Genomic DNA, 26,439 nt, shown 5'->3' with positions numbered 1-26,439 from the left:
TCGCTTACTACCGATTTACTTCGTCCCTCTCTTTCACTAAGCTTGATTTGCTTATTCCGTGATCTCGTCCACTGATAGTGGAACTCTTTACGTCCACCACTTTTTCAGCATTCGATGTGTCCCATGTGTCCGACAACGAACTATCGTCGGTCTCTACGCTTTGTTGTACACCATTCCTGCCTCGCTTCAACGAGACAGCTTTCGCCTCCATCGATTGTGTTGCATCATCACACGCTGTCGAGGTGTGCGGCACCTCGATACTACTCGATTCCGTTGTATGCGGTCTATGCGGTACACCATCCGCCTCCATTATATCGGTGTGGGTTACTTGCTCCGTTGTTACTTTTGCTGCAGCATTTGCTATCTCTGTTTTCTCCGTCCGATGGCCCAGCTCACGGTCTCGTTCCTCCAATCCGCAGGCCTCCGCATCCTTCTCCTTTGACTCAGTGTTCTTACTTGCAACTGAACTGGCAGCGACCAAAGCATTCAAATTCGTCATTTTTCGCTCGATCCCTTTGTCTTGGTCACTCGGGCCCAACACAGTTTTGGGTTTATTCCACAGCCCCTTCAAAGCATCGCTGTATGAGTCGGATTTATCTGATCTCAAACGCTCATTAACGGATTCTCCGTTGCGGACAATCCACTTTAATGTGCTCCGTGCTTCCGCATTGGAAACATTTATTCACCAGACCTTCATAATACACGCGAGCGCGCATGTTCCGAACGTTGACAGTTGCAGGTATTTCCTCGCTTTCCTTGAGTTCTATGTAACACCATCGAACTGAATTCCAAATTGGATAGCCAGTTTGAGCTCCGCGAAACATAGAGGACCAAACGCTGGATGTTCCCAATCCTCGACATGACAGTCCAAATTTTCTTGTCCTCAACTTCCGGTGGCAGCGGACTGCTTCAGCCACGAAATCGATACTATCCGGACTGGAGGGCAAGCATATATGAAGAAATCACCTCTCAAAACCTCGAATCCGTTCATCCATGATGGTTTACTCCGTGTTGGTGGCCGGCTCGACCACTCATCGTATTCGTTCACCCGCAAGCATCCAATTTGTCTGCCAGAAAAGCACCCCTCTACGTCTCTGCTCACACACAAGAAACTCCTTCACGTTTGCCCTCGTGCGATGATCGCACATATCCGTGAGCAATTTTAGCCTCTGCATCTCCGTAATCCGGCACGGCGGCATGTCAACTCATCCATTATTTGAAAAGTTTGTTATGTTTCGAATCTTAAGTAGAATATTGTTCGGGCCCTTCCTTAGCCGAGTGGTTAGAGTCCGCGGCTACAAAGCAAAGTCATGCTGAAGGTGTCTGGGTTCGATTCCCAGTCGGTCCAGGATCTTTTCGTAAGGACACATTCCACGCACATCTACGCCAAGATATCATAAATTCATACTCTGAAATATTTCCAAAGCTATGCAGAACTTGAAAGAAAATATGTTGAATTGTATAAATTTGATTGAAAATACAGTGAAACTAATACCGGAAAAGTTATATAAAGTTTATTTAATTCATTGGTGAGAAATTGAGACATTTAACAACATTTTTAAAAAAAGCCCTGTATAATAGTTTATCAAGTGTTATATGACTGTCCTATCCGTTAACCAGAAGGGTATTAGATGACATTGTTATGGGCGGGTTTAATTTTTCAAACGAATTTTTGGTTCTTTGAAAACGTATTTTTTCAAATAGTCACATTATTATGGTGTCGCGTTACGAATATTGCCTAATTTTTGACATTGTAAAATACATACTTCTTATAGAACGCTTATATTTTGGATTCTCTTCCTACTTGTCAAGATGCGTGTTTCCATAAAAAAAATAAAATCGGACTATTCTTCGAAAAGTTACACTGAGTGCAAAATCATGGTGTCGCGTTACGTTAATTTTAACCGTAAATTTTCAGGATGAAACTGCAAATTTCAAATAGCTCGTTCTCAGCAATTCTACAACCGATTTTCGAAATTATTAATTTTTAATAGAAGGAAATAGTTATACAAGCTTTCAGCGTTGGTGCCACCCCGCTTAAACCCTCCCCGTTTTTGTGAGATGTGAGTATGTCTGTTTTTTTCTTGTTTTTCACTAAAATCTGATCAGGTAGCTCTGGTTTTTGAATAAACTCGTTGGCAAGTGACCCAAATCTTATCAGACAGGTGCCGTTTAGTGCAGGAATAGTCTCTTACATGTTGTGGAATACATGGCTTTGATGGTAACCGACTTGATAGAAACTCCTCTGCGAGGCAAAGAGGAGGCGATTTTGCCGTTTTTCTTAGGAGAAAAAAAATAAACTCAAAATTTTTAACACAGATCCTCAAGCGATTCGAGTGAGAGTGCAGAAAAATGCGAGTATTTTTTTCAGACACTCTCTTTCTCTCTCGTTGCGATGCTCACCATCACTCACACTTCAAACGAACTCTGCCGCCCGAGCAGACAGTCCTCGGGGAGTTGTGAGAGCACCCTTTTTTGATGGAATTTAACTCGGTTTTTTTTGTGCTGCATCTTCCTCGCTCATTTTTCGTTGCCTCGCTGCTTAGCATTTTTTGGCTCCCTCGCAAAGAGGCACTGGCAGCACGCTGCTCTAGAGTATGTCACCGAACTCTGATGATGTTGAGGAGAATTATCAAGCCTGGATGGTAAACAACGTGGTTCTCCGGCAGATAATCCGGAATATTCGTAAAAATGGTCAATTTATGAAATAATCCAAGACACTTTTTTTTTTTTGCAAACTCAACAGACTTCCTTATTATGGAACGCAATAGATTAATTGAATTGTTCATGGACCTAGGTGGTCGCAACAACGGCCTCTGTAAGATTTTTTTCCTTTCAATGAAAGCTCAAACAATCGGTTGAATAGTTGAGGAATTGAATTTATGAGTTAAAATGTATTCACAGTTTCGCCTAATAATCTGATCTCTTCTGAATCTGAATAACTCTTCTGTGCGGCAGAATTCCATGATCACTATTTTGAAACCATAATCGTCCTTAACAATTTAGCTAAAACATGATCCTCAAAATACTACATGGACACGTTGAAATATTATTGGCCCAATATCAGGTTCAATTACACCCCTGTGCCGCAAAATTCTGTATCCTACAGTAGTAAATCCTAAACACATGTCTGAACCAACAGATTATAAAAATCGAATGTACATCGGATATTTTCATCATCTTCAAAAAAAGATCAAAAGGACGGTTAATACATTTAACCCAAAACAAAAGTGTAATTACCCCACTGTACAGCAGCTCTGCAGAATTTTTGTTCCATCATTAGGAAGCTATTATGGTCTTCTACAAATTTCTGGAACAATATTCTTAAAATAATTTATTGAATCTTTTCAATAATTTTACCCATTTATCTGATCCATTCACTCCACTGTGTCATTGAATTTTGGCTAGTTCCGACAATCATAAACGTCTGCCTGTCGACTTTACCGAAAGCATACTTATAAAAGTACATCGTTGAAAGGTTTACATAATTTTATTTTACAATTGAATTCAATCATTCTACCATCCGAAGGCACTGTAACATTCTTAAAAAGTCACAGAAACAGAACAAAATGAGGAAATAAAGTTAATGAAATGTCTGCCTAAAAGAAAAATGTAAGCGTAAGTTTAAGAATATTTGCAATAGTTTTATCAACAATTTTTCTGCGTAGATGCTGTATTAGGTATGCAAAAACAAAGCAATGTTTGTGAGGAATACAACAATATTGAGATTTGCATAGAATGTCAAAAAAATAAGTAATACGTTAAGGTAACCAACTCATGAGATGTCACTATTTTATGTTTTATACAACAACTATCAAGAAACAAATACAAGAAAATTGGCAAAACTGCACGTTAACAGCTGTGATAGCTACCAATGTGTTATATTTTTTGACGGTTTTACTTGTCCGATGTCAGTTTTTATTCCAATACTAATATTTTTATTATTGATCATGAACTTTAATGTCTCCGTGAGTGAAGATTGGTGGATTTGCAGCGGAATTAGAGCAAAATATGCGAAGTGAATTTTGATCAATAGTGACCTCAAGTTCATTCCGATTGACATCTCCTCTCGCTAGTAAGCAACATCAAGCGGGGTACAAGTAAGGGTATGCGAAATACCGAATGATTCCGTCAAATACGCTTCGAAACGAAATTCCGCGGAATTCCACGGAACTCGCACAGGCGAAATTTGTATTTTGCTTTTTCGTTTCGTTTCGCCAAATTGTTAAAATATTTCCACGGAAAATTGAAAACAAACGGAATAAAACGGAATTTCGCGAAATTCTAGTTTAATTTCGACCAAAAAAAAGCAAAGCGTTCGCTTCTACTCCTGGTCAAAAATGGGTCCGTATTATGGATCAAATCGACTCATATCATGGATCAGAACACTACAAAAGCAAATTATCTGCGAGGCAAACGAATGGTGTGGTAGTGAAAGCATACGTTTTGGCGTTTCTTTAGGATTCGTCTTATCTTAGATTCATAACTGTGGTATGGGTTTCAATGCCCCACAAATATGAATCAACGCTTCAGGGCATATGTATGACATTTTATTTCCTACAAATGGAACAAATGTGTTTAAGCATGTTATTATTGATTGCGATGCTGTATAGATTTATGGTACGCGTAGGTAAAATGGGTTCTGCGTAATTGCTACTCTATTTGATGAGATATTCTCCGTTTAATCCAACTTTGATCCATATATGTGTGCTATTCATAACTGTGGGATGGTATTGACTGGTCCGCAGGATATGATAAACTGCACTGCCGTTGTAAAGTTTCCATAAACGCCCATTTGCCCTAAATTCCTCGCGGCGAATAGCCCTTTCCTGGGAACAACTGCGATTGATGAACGACCGCAATGTTATCTTCCATAAGAATTAAGAGAGCAAAACCACGGTTCCCTCCGGGGAACATCGCGTGTCCTTTTGAGCAAATCCGTTAATATATTGCAAAAATTGTTTGTACACAAATGTCAAAAAAAGCTGCGGAGCGTGAGTCCCTGATGTTCTGGATTTGCTCAAGTGGTGCAGATTATTCATGCGCGCATTAGATCTCTCTCTTGCTTTCCCGCTATGACGTCACTTTTAACTCTGTGTAAGAACAGCGGGAGAATAGAAGAGAAAACTAATAGCACGCATCAATGAGTAAAGGATCTCCGCGATTTCGTTGTTGTGTCATAAAATTCTACATTTAGCAGCGAAACCACAGCGATTGTTTGTCGCTGTCGCCGTAAAAAATCGTGTTGATTTGGGTGATCCAAAGCCTCACCTCAAATCTTCAAGAACACAAATCTAAAGAACCAGACGTCCATTCAAGCTGAATACTCTATCGTTTGGTTACTCGATGGCCAATCGATCAAGTTTTCAGCTTGAACCGCTGTCGGGTACGTTAGATTTGTGCTCTTGAAATTCTGAAGTATGCCTTCGATTGATATTCACCTTATACAAGGAAGATGCATACATTATTTTATGTCGAAAAATTAATCTAGGTTTATTCACGCTGTACCATACCACCAACTCCCTCTCTCCTCTTATAATGTGACATAATTTCCTCACGACCCCCAATTAAATAAGATGCGAAAATTGATAATATATCATTACAAAATTCTCTAGTTTCGCCATCTTTCGATCGATTTTGATGATTTGTTTTATTAAAAATCACAAATCAGTTATAAATTTGCATGCACCATCAAAATTGGTTCCGGATTTAGATTCAAGTTTAGTGAGGAACCTAGGGTATTTCAAAATAGAAAAGCGCATTTTTTTCGATTTTCGCACATCTAAATCTCGAGAAAAAAAATAAGCCAAACATTAAATTTAGCTCATTGAAAGACGGATTGTCTGAACGAACATGGGTGAACTTGTCAATCTTATTTGCGGTTCCTCTATGCTATGTAATCCAGGTTAAAAATGTTTTTTTTTCGAAATTTTTAAATATTTTTTTAAAATACTGTCAAGGCTAAAAATTTAGTGAAAATGTGATTTTGTAGTCAGTTTTAAACAAAGAATCTAAAAATGAGATAATATCAACAATCCTTAATTCTTCCAGAAATTCCTCCACAGATTTGGGGATAGGTTCATTTCGCCAGTATTTGCTCTACAAAAGAATAGAAATACCTTCAGTATTTTCTACAAGGTTTACTCTAAAAGTTTGCATTCATCCAGATTTGATCCCTCCAAGAATTAACTCACAGTGTATGCAAGGCTTTTCCAAAAAAATTTTTAGGAATTTATAAATTAACCCTAACAGGCAATCCTTTTTAAGTTGCTGTCGCAATATTTCTTGGAGTTTATTATTTTTGCAGTTCTTTTAAATTTATCTTGATTGATTTCTTAGGTATGTGTTGATGGATTCTTTAAAATTTAATTTAATTCAATACTCCAGCAAATACTAAAGCAAATACTAAATATTCCAGTGATTCCTCTGGTCTGCTTATTTTTCTTCTTCTTTCTGGCGTTATGTTCCAACTGGGACAGAGTCTGCTTCTCAGTTTAGTGTTTTCATGATCACTTATCGACTTGTGTCCTCAACCACATTCATTCAAGCCACAAAGCATAAAGTACAGCAAAAAAATGAATATCATTATTCCATGTTTTATGGTATATACCTATTAGCATAACATCACATCCACATGATTAAAAATTGTAAGGCATTTCTAAAAATCAAATTAATTTTGGGCTCCTCTCAATATTTTTGAGATTGTTTTAAATGTTGGTAAGTGCTTTTCAACCCACTTCTTAGTTGTACCTAGAGTTACTGTGCACGTGCTGTAGCCTTAGGTGCAGGAGCCTCATTGCTTGCAAGCACACGGGCGCGCTGTACATTGTGAGACCTTTTTTGGTGCGCCTCATTTTTCTTGAGATGTGTCTCACTGCGGTCTCATGCGCTCTGTCACATGTGCTGTTTAAAATTCAGCGCAATAATTAAAGTGTATTGAAATGAAACCTTATAAAGTTATTAAGAAAATTTCAAACAAACAGAAAAAAGTCTTACCAAAACATGTAAGGATTCCACTGAGCAACGCTAAGGTTTCCATATGATAGAGGATTTAAAAATACGTTTTTTATGCCTATTGTCAATTTTCCAGCTTTTGACAAGAAAAAAAAAACTTAAACGTGTATTCCGCGAAACAAATTCAGAAATTTCGTTTCGTTTCGAAAAATTCCGTGAGATATTTGATTTCGTATCGAGTTACACGAAATATTTTTAAATTTCGTTTCGTTTCGTCATTATCAGCGCAAGATATTCCGCGTATCGTTTCGTTTCGTATCGACATGGAAAAAATCCATATCGCATACCCTTAGGTACAAGTCACCCTTTTATTGCGTGCAAGTTCCCTCAATCATCATTGGAAGCCCATTGCTGTCGTCGAGCCTACCAAAAGGCGTTTGTCCAGCCATGGAGAAAAAATGTACCAAATGCATCCAGCCTATTACCGACATTGACTATGTAACATGCCGAGGATACTGCGGTAGCACATTTAATATGAACCCTGTTATTTTCTATCTTTATTAACGAGATTTCAAGTCCTTGGCTAGTTCATATGAGATAAAAAAAACATATCCTCGAAACCTGTTTTGTCAATATCTTCACCAAAGCTCGATCGTTGGCCTGTTATTGGCAACCCTACACATGCTACTAAAAGACCCCGTGACTCTGGATTATTGCCCTTTTCTGAATGTCAGTCTGGAATGAAGCACTCAAGATATCGAATGAAGCCAAGATGTCGTATCCGTTCCAGTCAGTGCAAAGCCTACAAACAAGTTTTGGCTTGATCTGTCCCGCATCAGGCCCGACGTTACAAATGATGTTAACCCTCTAATACCCAAGTTTTTGTTTTCGATCTAAATATTATTTTTCGTTATCTAAAATCATTCTAAGCACGGTTTGGGCAATGATTTATTTTTCTTCGCAAATTTATGAATTTTGGTTTTTGATTTTTATTATTTTTATTTTTGAACATCCCTATCCTTTTAATTTTTTTCTTGAAGCCTATTCTTGATACTGATTTTTGACAATAATAAAAATTTGAGTTTTTACTATACTTTTGGAAATATTTTTTTTTTTTTTTAAATTTTTTCTGGAACATTTTTTATTTTCCGTGTAACTAACGGAAAAACAGATTTGAAATCATTTCAATACCATCAGGCTCTTCTTCTGTGATAGGTTGATCGTAGAAAAATATAAAAGGTACGATTTTTTATAATACACGTTAAATTAATCCCAGGCATTTGTAGGTTATATAAGAATACAATTTTTCAAACAATTTTTAATAATACAAATAAGTTCCAAAAATCATAAAAAACTTTTCTTATATGCGTGTTATGAGTTAAGGTTTAAGCCAAAAATAAAATCATTTTAATTTCCGAGCTATGAAAAAATACACAAAATTCCAAAGTGTACCCCGTCTAAAAGCGGGGTTGGGTATTAGAGGGTTAAGGAAGCTTGACTGGATTTTGATGATGAAAATAATCAACGCTTAATTCGTGACTGAAAGCCGAAATCTCCAGTTGTTACAAAAGATGCTATGTCTGCAATGGTTAAGGTGAAGATGAATCGTAGCCAAAGTTCAAATTTTCAAAAGCACGGACCTGGAGAACCAAACATCCGTTTAAGCTGAAAACCTAATCGATTGGTCACCACCAGCTAGTGACCAATCGATTAGGTTTTCAGCTTAAACGGAAGTTTGGTTCTCCAGATCCGTGCTCTGGAAAATTTGAAGTTTGGTTTCGATCCATCTTCACCTCAAAGGGGCGGACCTGGTGTAGTGGTTAGAACACACGCCTCTCACGCCGAGGACCTGGGATCGAATCCCAGAGATAGTCACTAAAAATTTCAGTGACGACTTCCTTCGGAAGGGAAGTAAAGCCGTTGGTCCCGAGATGAACTAGCCCAGGGCTAAAAATCTCGTTAATAAAGATAGAAAAAAATAGAAAAATCTTCACCTTAAAGCAAACCATGGACTTAACACCGATGCTGAAGTCGTTAAACTCGGAGCCAAAGGGGCTGACACATGACCTTCGTCTCGTCAACATGGCCGGAAGGAATTTTGTTTCGCCAGTTTGAACACTGCAGTTCGACAAAATGTCAGAAACCAACGGTAGCCGAACCTCTATTTTCTCCGACGACGCCGATTACTACCACAGCAACGAAACAATCAACTCTCACCGGGATACCGAGGATCATAGTCATCCCGGCCCTGTTTTCGTTAAAAGGAAAGAAGTCTTCCGAACTCCCACCACAGGCAAATACATCTATTTCGATTATCCTATTCCCTGTCTGGAGTGTTTTCGGTTTCCAGCATTTCCAATTCCGAGGATCGTAATGTCGGTGAACTAATAGTTTATCCTACAAACTGTCAACCAGTCCACATTCTACACGGACAACGGGGTGCATGCAGCCAAGTATTTTGGAAGTCCCTGGGCCCTCCACCGCAGTCAAGTCTGCGCCAACTTTGCGCCTGTTTCCAGTCTTCCAAGTCACCCCGTTCCTGCGTGTGGAACCGGCTTAAGGATCTTTCAACCTGCTTTCTCAGATGAGCCAATCAGCTTCAGAGTCCCTAATTCTCCTGATAGATCTTTCGTTCCTAGCAAATATATTGAACATTTGGAGTCCCCTCGTAGTCAACGCGTATTTAACGATATGAGCAGCCTCACCCAACGTTCAACACAACGCGAGGACGCAGCGAATTTCAATCTCACAACACGCACTAACCGGTAAAAAGAAGCAAGGTATTATACTCCGAAAAATGACATTTGGCAGTGACGTCATTCCTTTCGCAAACTCCAGAATCCTTTATAAGCGCAGCTTGTGAACAAATTTAAATATCAAGGCTCATAATTTGTTTGTTTCTCACACGGGTCATTCATTTAGTACAATAGAGGATGCTATATTTTCAAAAAGTAAGATTTAAATTCAGAACTGGCAATATTTTTAGAGAGAATTGACTTAATTTTCATTATATTGGTTACAATTAGGTGTTTTTTTTATTATTTTTGCATTGTAGGAGCCCATGCTTTGAACTTAACATCGAAAATAAATATATTTGAAACAAAAAGATTTCATTAATATTTTCCAAACTGTTGATAAAAAACTCTAATCTATGAACTAGCAACACGGCCAGGCTAGCAACAAAGTGCCCTGTTGCAATCCAACTCATGAGAAGTGGTCTTTTTTGACAGGCAATTGGTTTTGTTTTTGTACTTTGACCTGTCACGTCTTGTCTTAGACTTGAACGAGTGCGAAAGAAAGCAAGGCCTGCTCTCCTTTACTATCCTCAAGGCCTCATGCTTGACGATAGGAATAAGGCATTCCATGAGACAGCTGCGATCATTTGGTTTTTTGTTTACCACGAGCTTTTGACGTTTCGCCATCGGAGTGACCGTTCGATTACAAAGGAAAATGTAAAGCTCCTATAACACTTTCATGCTTTGTTTACCTTTCCGTTTCGGTTGCATGTACACTTTTAGCTGTCAGTCCTAGTGCGGAAAGTCCTCATGGATAGCCTTATGACGACACATGTTTTGATGGAAAATCGTTGTTTACACGCGGGAATAGCCTACCTTGTTGTGTCAACCGTGACGCTCTATTTTGACTGGGCAAGCATCTGACGTACTCAACTCCGAACTCTGTTCCAATTACACAATATTCTGATGCAATCGCAGTGAATAGACAAGCTCCTTCTAACGTGGTGGTGGTGTGCTTATTGCAGTTGAAGCTTATTTTTGTTGTACATCGGTCTCTTTGAACGACTGCGACTCTCTTGAACAAGTTGTTGTCTCAGTTAATCTTCCAATGTCTACAATCCATCTTTGTGGCATTTATATCCGACCGGCTTCACCACCTGAAGCGTACTCGATACACGTAACTGCAATGCAAAATATTTGCAACTTCTCTTCCGAAACCGACGCAACCATTGTAGTCGGTGACTATAATCTACCAGGGCTTTCTTGGATATATGACGACGAGCTCAATAGCTATCTACCATGCAATGCGTCAACTGAAGCTAAGACGACTTTTGTTGAAACGATGATGGCTACAGGACTGTGCCAAGTCCAGTGATGAGAAAAGTACTGGAGCAAACATTTACCGCCTCTACATTTACATCTTTCTACACGACCATCAAAATCCCAAGCAAACCATGACCGTTCAAAACCAAAAAATGTCACGGCTCTTCAAAACTGTAATCTTTTTCTTCCTAACGTTTTTCAACCCCGAATGCGAAATGACTCGAGCACAGTGGTGACACGATTTTTGCGGCTTTCGGGATTTTGCATTTTTGCTCGAAAAAGGTAGCATGAAATTGAACTTGTTTATATGTATCGCAACGGAATGATTGTGCTCTTTCTGTTAGAGCTAATAGATTTCAATTAGTTGAAAACACTAGCGAAATATTAGCGATTGAATGATTTAACACTTTTTTTCAATCATTCACCTTGGAATGGCTGCCCGAAAACGGTCATAGTGGAGAGACAAAAACAGTCAAGCAGTGTGTGAACCGTTGGCAGCGCAACGCCTGATGATATTGATGCTGCTACTGCTTTCCTTTTTGGTTGAATGGCAGAATCGATGAACTGTGGTGAATTGTGGTCACAGTTCCCAAGACTGGAAAAGTCAATTCGATACGTAACGTTAATAACCGTATTCATGATTTGGCTTTCGTTAGTGATGTCTGTTATGGTCTTTCGTCAACAGCCGCAAATCGAATACACTAAAACCTCAATTTACGAAGTCTTTTTTTACGCTACCTCAATTTAAGTCAATTTTTTTACGATCTAAACTCAATTTAAGTCACTTTTTTAACGCAGTGCGTAAATTGAGTTTTGACAATTCTGTGGGAAATCATTGATCTCCGGTTTGAAAAATCGTTGGAAACCCATACAATATGGGTATTTTTGGAACGAGCACGACTCGGGGATGACGAAAATCGATGTCCGACGCCATTTTGAAATCCAAGATGGCGACCTCTGGTTTGGGAAAATCGTTGGAAACCCATACAATATAGGTATTTTTGGAACGGGGATGATGAAAATTTATGTCCGACGCCATTTTGGAATCCAAGATGGCGACCTCTGGTTTGGGCAAATCGTTGGAAACCCATACAATATGGGTATTTTTGGAACGGACATGACGAGGGGATGACGAAAATCGATGTCCGACGCCATTTTGGAATCCAACATGGCAACCCCCGGTATGAAAAAATCGTTGGAAACTCATGCATTATAGGTATTTTCGGAATGGCCACGACGAGGGGATGAATAAAATCGATGTCCGTCGCCATTTTGAAATCCAAGATGGTGACCTCTGGTTGGATAAAATCGTTGGAAACCCATGCAATATAAGTATTTTCAGAACGGACACGACGAGGGGATGACGAAAATCGATTTTTGACGCAATTTTGGAATTCAAGATGGCGACCTACGTTTGGAGAATATTGTTGACGAAAATCGATGTCTGATGCCATTTTTAAATTAAATTCACCTAAACCTCAATGAACGAAGTCTGTTTTTACGCAAATTCAATAAATGCCACTTGTTTAAAGAAGTGAATTCATGAACATCAGTACAGATCAGTACATTGATCCATTTGCGTATATTAAGGCGAAGTAGGCTGTCATTAAAATTTGTAGTGGGCATCGATGATTGTGGTCAACCGTCTCACGATTGCGAATTAAAGAAAATCACTAGGTTTTGCACTGACATTGCTGAAAATGTATCAGCATATTTTCTATATGTAAGTGATACTTTTATGAATCAATATTACTTAAGATGACTGAGTTTTATCACTTTAAAATTGCAATCTGGAAAATCAACAAGGCTACCAAACCGAATGACGGGCTACTTAGTCTTAAGAGTTTATATTTTATGCTATAAATAAGTATCATCAATGTACAACTACTTAAGTTTGTAGATATGTACTCAGGTCTATGTATCGTGGAGTCCTCAGAAGTACAAAAACATCGACACAACTCAATACAACACTTTGTTTGCAAATATGGACAGTAAGAGGCCTTTGCAATATTGAAGAACTATCTATTGATGATTGGTAACGCTTGTACAGTGATCCCTCCATAAGTCGATGTTCCATCACTCGATATCGACTCATGGAACCATACTTAACACAAAATGTCATGGTTACTATGATGGTCCCTTCAAATGGCTTTCCAAGGCATTCGTTTCCACGACTCGATATTTCCATGAGTCGATGGTCCCTTCAGATATCGACTCATGGAGGTTTTACTGTATATCCTAATGCCCATATTCGATAGAGATTTTAGAGGACCAAGGACATCCCCACAAATTCATACAATACACCGTTTACCCACAGAAATGGTAAGGGACATTTGGAGTATTTAAAAACTATTTTCTATTCACTTATTATGGCCGTAGATCCAAAGGCTTTCATTCAATGGAGTCCTTCGAGCACCAAAACCATCCGTATAAATCAATAAAATATTCCATTGACTTAAATGAATGGTTCAGAGACTGTGTCATACAGTGAAACCTCCATGAGTCGATATTGAAGGGACCATCGACTCATGGAAATATCGAGTCATGGAACAGCAATTCTTTGGAAAGCTGCTTCTAGGGACCATCATAGTAACCATGAAATTATGTTTTTAGTATGGTTCCATGAGTCGATATCGAGTCATGGAACATCGACTCATGGAGGTATCACTGTATTAAAAAAACTACCTATAGACCATTGATCACGTTTGTAGATTCAAAGGCCTCTATTCAATGAAGTCTTTGGTGGACCTAGGATATCGGTACAAATTATAACAATACTTATTTTACTACTACATATAGATAAATGCCTGTGCCATATCAAAAAAGCATCTATTGATAATTGGTTACGCTTGTAGATCCTAAGACCTATATTCGATATAGATCTAGGAGGACCTAGGACATCCACACAAATTATTACAATACACGGTTTACTCACATGAATGGTTAGGGGCTTGTGGAGTAAATGAAAAGTAACCTCTAATCTCTTATTACGGTCGTAGATCCCAAGGCCTATATTCAATGGAGTCCTTGGAGGACCTAGAACATCCGCATAAATTATTACGATACACCGTTTACTCACATGAATGGTTAGGGGCTTGTGAAGTAAATGAAAAGTAACCTCTAATATCTTATTACGGTCGTAGATCCCAAGGCCTATATTCAATGGAGTCCTTGGAGGACCTAGGACATCGGCACAAATTAAAAAAATACTCATTTTACTACTATGAATAGATAAGGGCCTGTGCCATATCAAAAAAACATCAAAGGATCGCTAAATATGCCAGTGCATTGCAGGTATATATTCCAGGAAGTTTTTGGATGAACTAGAACACATGTTGTACTCACTTAATTACCAAAACTTGGATCTGACAATACAAACGCTTCAAAAAATATAACAATCTTCTAGGGCCCAGTATTGTGAGACATTCTTCAACATAGAAATGATAAATTGGCAGAACCTCGTTTTGAGATCTGAGCTCCCTCGTTTTACGCACTGATTCAATTTACACACCAACTCAATTTGCGCACCCCCGATCTAGTTCGTAAATTGAGGTTACAGTGTAATTGCATATCTGAGCAAACACGTTTTTAAAATAGGACATCAGCGAATGTGGGTGAATCGGCCAATCTATCCGCTGATTTTTTCAGCAGTGTGAATAGCATCATCTCCCCAACACTCTTCACTGCAACACGACATTCTATTCCCACGCGTATCATCAGTAAACTAAAATTCTACAAACACGTGAGCGCGACCGCGGCCAAGGTTTCCTCTGTTCTTGGGTTCATTTGACGTAACTCACAAGCGTTCCAAGATATTGGGTGTTTCTTTCACCACTGGACTGCGAAGTATGGTCTCATAAGTGCGAAAGTGTGAATAAAAAAGCGAGATAGCATCAAATCATGTTGGTGTCTTCAGAGCACTTATTATTTGATGTGCGAAGAATAAGTCCCCCGAAGATACCTACCCGATTAGATGCAATTGCGCACTTTTATTAGCGTTTTCGCACTTGTAAAAACTTCTGCGATAGTCCAGTGGTGAAAGAAATGCGCAATATCTACACCCTAAAGACATGGTATTGTTCATTGATGCGAAGCATACTGGACTACGCTGCCTGTGCGAGACTTGCGGAGACGGTTTTCTTTTTCTGCGATTGCTGAAGTTTTTTCTTATTCCACTCAGTGTTTATATCAATCTTGCGCAAGCCGTTCAAACTTTCACATGACCATCTCAGCAAAAAAAATATTGCGTTTGCATCACACCGAAGCATAAACGGCATTTTGAGTGAAATTTCATGCCAACAATATTATATATTAGATTAGATATTATAAATAACTAGTCTTGTGTCTAGATTCATCAGCATCACTTTTCACTTTTTCAGCCATAAAAACGATGGGCTGCATTTGACGTTTCGTGACAGCGGGATCTGGGTTGCATATGACGTTGATATTTTTTCTCTCAGTATCACACTTCTCAGGTGCTGCACATTGAAAAAGTACAGCGTAGCCTTCTTCGTTAAGCACTCATGTTACTACCGTTGAACGATCCTGTCATTTTTCCGGGTTATGAGAGTCGCTGTATGTTGCTGAATATGGAAACATTGTCATTTAGGTGAACCAAATGAATCATGCAACAACCGAAACGTTAACATAGATTTTATCTCTTCTCTCCATTCTTCAGCTTTACAGATTGCGCTGTATGAATAATATTGATATATGCCATTAGGAAAGTTTTTTTCAATTCATATTCAATAACATGAAAAATTTCAATTAGAGAACTCTGTTCCTACGCCAATGGGGATAACAATAGGGATACTGAAAAGTTTTTTCTTGATCATTCTATTACGACTAGCGTAGATATATTGAAGGACTTTTCCAGAAACTTCGTGATTTGCATAAAAAAAACAAATCAATTTCCCACGAATTCTCTAAAAGTTTATCCTACTAACATCTTTATAGATTTTTCCATAATTCCTTAAGAAGAAATTTGTCACAAATAGCTAAAGATAGTTCTCATGAGGAGAGCAAATGGGGTCAGAACAAATATTTCTTATTCCATACAAAAATTTTGCGGAAGTCGAAAAAAAAAACATGTTTTTTTCCTATGAATTATGTTTGTTTTTGTTAACCAGAAAAATCAAACAAGAATATCGAATTTTTCAATATACTCAACTCAAATCCGATCAAAATGTCACTTACACTCCTTTGCATTTGGGCCCTTATATATTGATCCAGGAGTATATTTTGAAAAATAATTGAAAAAAATCCATCGTAAAGTACCTGGATGAACACTAAGATTTGAGGCGAAATTCTGAAAGAATATCTCAGGAAATGCTTCAGTTATGCAGAAATCCCTGGAAAGTTAACGGGAAATTGCCTTGAAGAACCCTCGAATAATGTAGTATTAGAATGTGAAAGTGATTTGAAATGCTGACCGAAAATCGTTACTACTCCGAGACATCAGAAAGCCTGGCAACCCTGCTGTCCAGGCTCGCCATCCAAATAAAATAAATATTAGGTTCAAGGCTAGTGCTGCTGCCTGGTATTTCTGCCGCCCCGAGGAATGGGACATAAATAAATGCTTATTAATGTTTGAGGGCGGTCGAAAAGTGTTATATCTACATGCCGGACGGGATCCCAGCGGCGGCGTCCAGCAACAGGAAATGGGAACTCATTTTAAATTAACGATTCGAGCGATAAAAGTGATAAACTGCGCACGGAACTGGGCCGCCGTCGAGTTGATGCATTATATGGGAGGTGGTCGGTGAAGTGAGGGACAATTTATTGGTGCACTTTCAAATGGAGGTGAACTCCAGTTTCAACGAAAATGCAGTGTGGCATGGTGGTGATCAAAATGTAATTACACGCGGTTAGAGGTCGCCGTTTACTGTGAATTGTAAATGAATAGAGATTGTCACGCTTCTCAATGGAGTTTGGTGTCAATACGGGTTAAGCTTTTGTTCCGGGTATGTTTCCGGAAGTGTTCAATCACTGACTGGAAAGTTCAACGCAGGGCTAGGAAATAGGAAAAGGACCAGCAAAATTTTCTGACCAATTTATTGGAACCCCTCTTATCGTGACAAAGTTGGAAATACAAAGCCTTTGGTTTGTGTGCGAATATTATATGTTGAGTTTTGGAAGCATTAGGAAAAATCTTACATTTTGCTATCCTCAAACAAAGATTTTTGACATCCTTGTGGTAGCTCAGGTAAGTCAGATGAGAAAATATTGTATATTATTGGTTCCAAATTGTTGCCATTAGGAGCACCAGCTCCTACAGGGATTATTTCAGACTTGGATTGTTCCACTAGGGTCAAACTTTTGCCCAACATGTTCAACATAAGTAATTAATCAAAACGTCACATCGAAAGGTTGCCCATTCCACAGTACACCGTCTGTTATCGTCCAGGTCCCAGTCCAGTCGTCCTGTGACAAATCAGTCCCATTCATGGTCCGCAATCCTGCCATCCCGTCTGTTATCATCTTCTTTGAAAACCCCCACAGATACTTACATGCAACGTTGATAATCCGCTTGTCCTCGAGTGAAAAGTTCGAGAACCACGGATTGGAAGCCCGGCAGGTTAGCTCGGAGCCATCGTTTCCGGCCGAGACCACCATCGTCAGTATGCTGGAGGTAAAATTTGCATCCTGAAACGAACAAGAGACAGCGAGACAAAGACAGAGGTTTGATTAAATGCCCAACGACAGCCTTCAAATTGCATCTCATTTGTCGGAACTTACATTGTTTTCGCTATGTACTGTGATGTCGGCACTCCGGAGGGGCTCCCCGTCCAGCAGCCAGACGATTTTGGCCGCCGGAAAGGAACCCCACACATTGCACCTGATTGGAACGGCTTGTTTCGCGTTCAGCAGCTCATTAGGGGTAACGATTTTCACCCGAAGCGGTTTCACTAGAATGAGAAAAGGGGGATGGAGTGAGAATTGGCAGGTTGGAACGTTGCCACAGTGGGCATAAGTTGACCAAAAGTAGCAAATTATTCTAGATCTCGTGTCACCGTTAAATGTGGATAACGATTTAGCTCATTGCACCATTGAATGCAATTTTTAAGTTTTGATAATTTCAACAAATTATCGAGAAATATAGATGTACCTTATCTTATTGTTAGAATATTCAAAAAGAATAGAAGAGAGTCCAAGGCTACAAAGCAAAGCCATGCTGAAGGTGTCTGGGTTCGAATCCCGGTCGATCCAGGATCTTTTCGTTATGGAAATTTCCTTGACTTCCTTGGGCATAAAGTATCAACGTACCTGCCACATGATACACGAATGCAAAAATGGCAACTTTGGCAAAGAAAGCTCTCAGTTAACAACTGTGGAAGTGCTAATAAGTTGAGAAGCAGGCTCTGCCCCAGTGGGTACGTTAATGCCAAAGAGAAGAAGAAATGTGAAAAGTTTCCAAATTTTTTCATATGGCCAAATAATGAACTCCTATGGCCATAACTGGTACCTTGTTGGCTAAAGCGTAGCGTCACGCCATTGCTGTAATGCAGAGTTCCATCTTCGACGCTCTTGGGCGATAAGGACTGTTCATTTTATAAAGTGGACACCTTGTTTATGCTATATCTTTTTTACCTATTGATGAAATCGTAAACGGTTTTCTGTGTATCGTTCAACTATTATTCTACAATGTTATGAAAATACAGAAACTTACAAAATGCTTTCGGTTAAAGAACTAAATAGTTTTTGCAAAAACTCCTAAGAAAACTGTTCGTCAAGTTTAAGCATTATTTTTCGCATGAAAAAAATCCTAAATTTAATGAAAAAATTGTATGTTGGTATCCTTTACTATTCAACTTAAGGTAGAGCTTTTAAAAACATTAATAATATTCCTTCAGTTCCTGACGCTGAGTCACTTTAGTGATCTATTCCTTATGGTCAAATTTGCTGATACACCATCTTTTTACTACCAGCAAAAAAGTAAAGTAATAAGCGTGTTCAAAACTGGTTTAGATTACTAAAGAAACTACATATGTATAAAAAAAGCAAAATCTTGAGTTTTAACCGCATTCTTGGGTACCAAATTTACTCTTCATGGTCGTTTTATTGAAAAATCCCATACTTTTAAAATTATATACGCATGTTTATCGATAAGCGTTTTTCTCAAAATATTTTGATAGGTAGTCTCAGAATAACACATTCTGAAAATAATGCATGCAAAATAAATTTGATTTAATTCAAGCAGTGTTCCCAATCTTGATGATTGTCATTGTGCTTTGAGTGGTCTTCTGAAAATAAATTATTTGTTTTTCTATTGTGTCTAAAATATGACGTGGGGACTAAATCAGCAACTCTATGAAGGCGTAAGTTATTTTTATTATAAATACTATATTATTACTTCCGTCTGGACGTACTTTAAACTTTAAAATTCTACTCATATCAGTTCCATTAAAAAAAATTGATAAAAAATGATTTTATGATATCTGCAAAATTGCTTCTCCAAAAATAACTCGATATTTTTTAGCAAGCTTCTAATTGATGATGCTTTCTAAGTACAACCATTTTTTGAAAATAAAAAATATAAATTGTCGAATTTTCCTGCCGATTTTTAATAATCCTTGATTTTGATAACCTCCAAAAATCGACCGTTCTAAACGTTGTGCCTTATTAGTGTGAAATCATATTATTTTGGTAACTTTTTTATTACCACAGCATTGTACAATATTAGTCGAACGATGTACAGAAAACCGATTTCGATTTCATTGATAAATTAAAAAGATATTGCATGTCCAAAGTGTCCACTTTATAAAATGAGCAGTCCTTACTACTTCAGTTGTCCCGAACAGTTGGGGTCGTCAGGTCCTCTTTCACTGCAAATAGCCGACGTATTCGTGGTCTTCGTTGAAGTCGCCGATCTCCACCTGGTTGTCTACTGAATATTGTTTTCGTAGTTTTCTCTTCCGACATTCGCTCTACTTGACCAGCCCACTAAAGTCTGCCATTTGATAATATTACCATCTGCATACACTTGATACAACTCGTGATTCATGTGTCTCTGCCACACACCATTTTCTAGTTTTCTACCGAGTATCGCCCGTAGCGCTTTACACTAAATGTACCAAAGACCTTCCGGTCAGGCTCAATTAACGTCTATTCTCTTTGGCCTTAGAGAGCCAGCGAAAGAATCAATGTTTTATACATAGCGAATTTTGTTTCCGTTTACAAGTTGCGGACCTAAGCTGGTTTCGTAATCCGTAAAGGCCAATACGTTATATACGAGCATAGTAAACGCTAAAAGGATGCAACATAGGAAGAAGGTCAGATCAGCGAGTCAGACCGGTGGAGTGAAAAGTCCAATTGCTGCCACATCGACTCAAATCGGTTCCACGCTTTAGACTGGGACTTCGCAGAATCCAACTATCGTTACTGCGTCCGAAGATGGCACTGGAGCAAGCCTAGCAGTCGAGTACCGGCACCTCTCAAGGCGATGAGCATCGTCGGCGATCCTGGGGAACAGCATTCCAACCATCCTACGGAAGTTCGTACCATCACGACAACCAGTATCCAAAGCTTGCGAATCCTGGTTCAGCAAGCCTTTTCCGGACATCGGGTTCGTTTCAGCACATACGCCGCCTTCCAGCATTACTGAGCTCAACGATACTGGGAGCCCAATCGGGATATCAAACATTTCCGGCACCTGGACCAGATAATCGGATCCACTATCGGTACCAAATCATCAGTATGTGCCATATCAGTTAGCTCTCACGCAGTGGAACCACGCCAGTGAACCTCAACAGCTACGGGAGATCCAAAGGATTGGCCACTCGTTCTTTGTTCCTTCAACAACTCGACCGAAACATGTGAGTACAGCGATGCGGAAAACCTTGCGCGATTGCAGCGATGGCTACGTGGACATGCGCTGGAAAGTTTAAAAGTCGGCTGCTGATTCCGGAGTCAGTTCCTGTTAGAGATGAGCAAAACGGCTCTTTTGGTGAACGGATTCGATCCGAATCACTAACTTTAGTGAATCGGATCTTTGGAAAGGTTCAATGGCTCAGCGGCTCGTAAAGGAAGAGCGAACTGAACCGAGCGAACGGATCCAACGGATCGGCATCGCGCGACTTGTTCTCCCCATATATTGTATTATGTTTTGCATCCTCATGCTTCGTACATTCTTCCTCGGAAACACACGGTACGACCGAGCACGAACACGATAGGGGCAAATTTGTCTGTCAATGCTGAGAGCGCTGAGAGAACGGAGCAGTAGCAAACTGTGCTTGCATATGTGGCGTGGCGCGCAAAACAAGGCACGTGTCAAGCGTTATAACAAAGCCGAGCTACGACCGAAAGAGAATAGAAGAGAAGAATCAGTTCGTTATTTTTACGGGTCCCTTTTTATCTGATGCGCTGTGGGACTGCTAATCGAATGAACCGGCTCTCGCCAAAAAAGAGCCACGGATCATCGAGTTCAATTGAGTGATTCGATTCTTTTAAATGGCTCCGATCAATTTTGCCCATCTCTAGTTCTTGTCGTATTGGATATATTGGAGTGGCTATATGGAAGACCAGATTTAGTTATCCATGCTCTTTTGAAGCAGATGAGAAAAATTTCCTCCCCTCGGGGCAACGACCGTAAAACATTGATCCAGTTTGGAATGGGCGTAGGAAACATGGTGCAGCACACGATTCTGGTGCAACAATATTAGCATATTAGCAATCTTATGCTACTGCAGGAATTAGTGGATAGGATTCCACCGAATCTAAAACTCCAGTGGGTCTGTTTCAATCACAACTACAACCCAGTCAACCTGGTGACGTTCAACGATTTTATGAAAGACCTTGTTCTGATGACCAGTGACGTCGCTCGTTTGACTAATTTGGGACTGCAAACGGTCATGAAACAAGAAAAGGGTAAGCGAGAGAATCCCACGAAGGAGAAGCTGTTTGTTCATCAACTGTCATCAACTGCCGCTGGGACGTCTACCCCTGAGACTACACCGGCCAAGCCCTGTGTCCATTACGGCCAAACAAGCCATCGAATCGCTGACTACCTGGAACTCTGGCGATTGAATGTGGACTAGCGATGGAAGGTGCTATGCAGAAGGGATTATGCAGGATATGCTTTATACCTCATCAATCTTGACCATACTGGTAAAAACTGGAATGCGGAGCAGGAGACTGTCATCATGGTTTGCCACATGTAAGGAAGGAGGAGTCAGGAGTACCATCGTCATCTACGCTGGAGACAAACGTTGTACAGCACCTTCTAGTGCACTGTTGCGTTTTCTTCCTGTGGCGTTGTATTTCAATGGAAAAAGCGAGGATGTTTTCGTATTTCTAGACGACGGATCTTCCTCAACCATGGCGGAAGTGGAAGTAGCGAATCAGCTGGGCGCTGAAAGTGGCGAACCGCTCCATCTCGGTTGGACGGGAGATATAACAAGGACCGAGAAATAATCCCAGCACATTCCAATCATCACCTCCGGTCTCAACATGGAAAATGAATTTCCATTGAAGGCTAGAATATTCAGCATCTGGAAGTTACCGAGTCAAAAGTTGGATTACGAAGCGCTTTGTTCAGACCATCCATATTGGAGAAAGCTGCCACTCTGTAGCTACAACCAATGCTTCTATGCCTGGTCGGGAATGGTATTTGCCAAAGGTGTGTCCGGACATGTTAACAGCACTTCCGGTCGTCCTTCTGCGCTTCCGCCAAAATCGCATTGCTTTTAGTGGAGACATAAAAGAAATGTTCCACCAATTCCGCATACGATAAGAGGGCAGGCAGGCGAAAAGATTCCTTTACCGAGAACATCCAGAAGCGCAAGCGCAATTAATTGTGATGGATGTAGCTACCTTTGGAGCTGCATGCTCACCATGTATCACGCAATATTTGAAAAACAAAAATGCCGAAGAATACAAGGAGCAGTTTCCAGAAGCAGCGTGAGCAATAGTCGACAAACACTATGTTGATGACTACCTGGATAATGTTGAAACATTAGAAGAAGCGGCGAAGCTGATAGAGGATGTAACGCACGTTCTCGCTATGGCTGGAATGAAGATTCGGAACTTTGCTTCGAATAGTACGGAACGTCTCCAGTACATTGGAGAAGTACGCGAAACCAAGCAGAAGTCAATGAGTCTGGAAGCAAGCGCAGAGAGAGTGCTTGGAATGATGTGGAAACCGTTGGAAGACATCCTTACGTTCCAGTTGGATCTGAAGGAGGAAGTGCGAAACTTCGTGACGAACAAGCTTATTCCGACGAAGCGCCAAGTCCTATAGACCATCATGTCTGTTTTTGATCCGTTAGGTCTGGTAGCGCATTTTGTTGTGCACGGAAAGCTGATTATGCAACGAATATGGAAGGCTGACCTAAACTGGGACGAGCAGATCGACGGAGAAATCTTGGAAAACTGGCGTAAGTGGAGCGGTCTGCTGATGACAATAACTGAAGTGAGCGTCCCACGATGCCTTCTTCCCAACAGTAGAGATACTACACAAGAACCACAACTTCATGCTCTGGTTGACGCTAGTTAGAACGCCTACGCTTGCGTAGCATATCTCAGAACTTCGTGCAATGGACTCCCGCGATGCACGTTGATAGCAGCGAAGACAAAGGTAGCGCCACTAAAACCTCTGTCAATTCCACGAATGGAGATACAAGCAGCGCTAATCAGTAGCCGTCTGGTGGACACTATCACCAAGACTCTAACGATTCCAATATCAGCTCGATACCTATGGACGGATTCTTCAACGGTCTTAGCTTGGCTGATATCGGACACAAGGCAGAATCATCAGTTCGTCGGTTTCCGAGTTGGAGAAATCTTAAGCACGACTACAGTTAATGAGTGGCGAAAGGTTCCATCTAAGCTGAACATGGCGGATCAAGCAACGAGGTGGAAGGACGGGCCTAGTTTCGACCCAAAGGACTGCTATCCTTCCTATCCAACCCGGAAGAAAATTGGGTAGCAGAATCGGCGGAAAAATTCACTAAAACGGTAGATATGCGAGCGTCGTTTCTACTTCATCGAAACCAAGGTCAAGCTTCAATGGTGGCCGTGGAACGATTCTCAAAGTGGGTGAGACTGCTGCGCACCACCACCTATGTCGTTCTGGCGGCCAAGCGATTCCTAGGACTGAGAGCTACAGGCCAGCTGATGATGCAGGAAGAGATGCAGACAGTTGAAAAACTTCGGTGGCGGCAGGCGCAAATGGAGGCATACCCTGACGAATACGCTGCACTCCAGTACGACAAGGAACATTCAAGCAAGGAGCCGAAGCAGTTATCAAAATCGAGTTCGCTGTTCAAGATGTCACCGATGATGGACGACGACGGAGTGCTAAGGATGGACAGTCGCATATCCGCAGCGCCAGCAGTTTCCACTGATCTCAAATACCCCATTTTTCTTCCAAAAGAGCATCGAGTAACTATCCTGCTCGTTGAAAGCTACCACATCCGCTTTCTGCATGGAAACAACCAGACGGTATTTACCGATGTAAGGCAACGCTTCCAAATTCTGCAGTTCAATTCTCCAAGCCCCAATGATGGCACCACTTCCTGAAATCAGGATAACGCCGTTCATCCGGCCCTTCATCTACACCGTGGTGAACTATTTCGGGCCCATTATTGTTAAACAAGAGCGCAGTACAGTGGAACGATGGATCGCTCTGTTTAAGTTCCTGTCCATAAGGGCAATGCACCTAAAAGTTGTCCACAGCTCGACCCAATCCAGTTTTATGGCCATCTGGAGATTCGGGGTATGCAGAGGTTCGCCTGCTACCTTCTGTTCTGACGACGAAACCGACTTTATCGGAGCGAACAATTTGCTGACAGAACAACTCTGGAAGATCAGCAAGCACTGCGCGACGACTACACGAACTTCGCTACAATGTGTCTCTTCAATCCTCCGCTTAGGCCCCATATGGGAGGTCCATAGGAGCGCATGGTCAGGTCCGTGAAGGTGGCCATGGCGGTGACTGCGGACCACCCACGTCATCCCAATGACGAAGTCCTTGAAACCATGCTGCTGAATCAGAATCAGTAGTCAATTCAACGTAGCTCGGGTGAGGACCATGCAACTAATGAAGCTATATCGCTATATGAAACACAAGGCATCATCCACCTTAGTCGGGACTTCGTGCAGGAGCACTCGAAACGGAGAGACAGATGGAGACTACCTCGTCGACACCTTCTGGACACGTTGGGTACGGGAGTGGTTCCAGCCGGTACGACCAGTAGAACCTGGAGATCTGATCATTGTTGTCGAAGAGGGGATGGATTCGTGGGAGAATTACGGATGTTCTCCCAGGGAAGGATGGGCAAGTACGAAGATCTGTATAACAAACGACTCGTGGACTGATTAACCGACCTGCCATCAAGTTAGCACTGATAGAAGTTCAAAGTTCAGAGGTCGAAAGATCGGAAGCTCAGAAATTTGATCTGAATGGCGCTGAGAGCACAGGCAATGAAAGACGGGACAACGAAGGAAATGCCTTCGCCAGTACTGTGGAGGATGGAAACCCCCACTTTGAGGGAGGTTGAAGATGACATTCACCAGCTTAAGAACAATAAAGTTGCTGGTAAGGATGGTATCGGAACTAAACTCATAAAGATGGTCTTGGAGAGGCTGGCCATTTGTCTGCACCGTCTTATAAGCACATTCTGAGAGTCAGAACAGCTACCGGAGGAATGGAAGGATATTGTCCCATCTATAAGAAAGGCGACAAGTTAGATTGTGAGAACTTCCGAGGGATCGCCACTCACAATTGTGTGAAGGTTTCAGGCGAGCACTCCAGTTTATTTGAATCCCGCCGGAGACTACGACAGGGTGATGGGCTCTCGTGTCTGTTGTTCAATATTGCGCCAGAAGGTGTTAGGCGGAGAGCCGGGGTACGATTTTCACGAAATCCAGTCAATTTGTTTGCTTCGCGGATGATATGGACATTTTCGGCCGAACATTTGAAAAGGTGGCAGACCTGTACATCCGCCTGAAACGCGTAGCAGCAAAATTTGGACTGATGGTGAATGCGTCCAAAACAAAGTACATGCTAGCTGGTGGAGCCGAGCGTCACAGGGCTCGCCTAGGTAGCAGTCTTACGATAGACGGGGATACGTTTGAGGTGGTCGACGAGTTTGTCTACCCTTTTACAAATTTTACAAATTTCGCCCTGATTCATAAAAAATATAGGAAGAGTGATAAATCATTGCGAGATCATTTGCATCTTTACGCCCTGTAAGGCATCAATAGACATTTTCAAGCTACATCAACGCCCTGGAGTAATATGACTTTATTATACGTAGACCAGGTGCATTTGAACTCCCTGTAAGACATTAGCCCTGGAATATGCTGACTATATACGTAATAAGATGCACTTCAACGCCCTGAGGACAGTATTTGACAATTTCAAGATGTATGAACGCCCTGCAGTTATCGACCTTATCCTTCGTAGATCAGGTGAATCAGGACGCCC

General features: G+C 40.7%; 1 protein-coding gene across 1 annotated transcript in view; it reads right to left on the bottom strand.

The window, feature by feature from the left end:
• The window catches only part of LOC5565349 (synaptogenesis protein syg-2), a 284,790-nt gene that overhangs the window by 185,533 nt on the left and 72,818 nt on the right, over positions 1-26,439 (bottom strand). The window contains exons 5-6 of the mRNA XM_021838630.1: positions 17,751-17,920; positions 17,522-17,657 (exon numbers count right to left, since the gene is read on the bottom strand). Of these exons, the coding sequence (XP_021694322.1) occupies positions 17,522-17,657; positions 17,751-17,920 (306 nt within the window). The remainder of the gene's footprint in view (positions 1-17,521; positions 17,658-17,750; positions 17,921-26,439) is intronic.

This window comes from Aedes aegypti, chromosome 1 (assembly GCF_002204515.2).
Source record: "Aedes aegypti strain LVP_AGWG chromosome 1, AaegL5.0 Primary Assembly, whole genome shotgun sequence".
NCBI classification, from domain to species: domain Eukaryota; kingdom Metazoa; phylum Arthropoda; class Insecta; order Diptera; family Culicidae; genus Aedes; species Aedes aegypti.
Note: the sequence above shows the minus strand (reverse complement) of the source record. Positions and strands in the feature narration are given on the sequence as shown.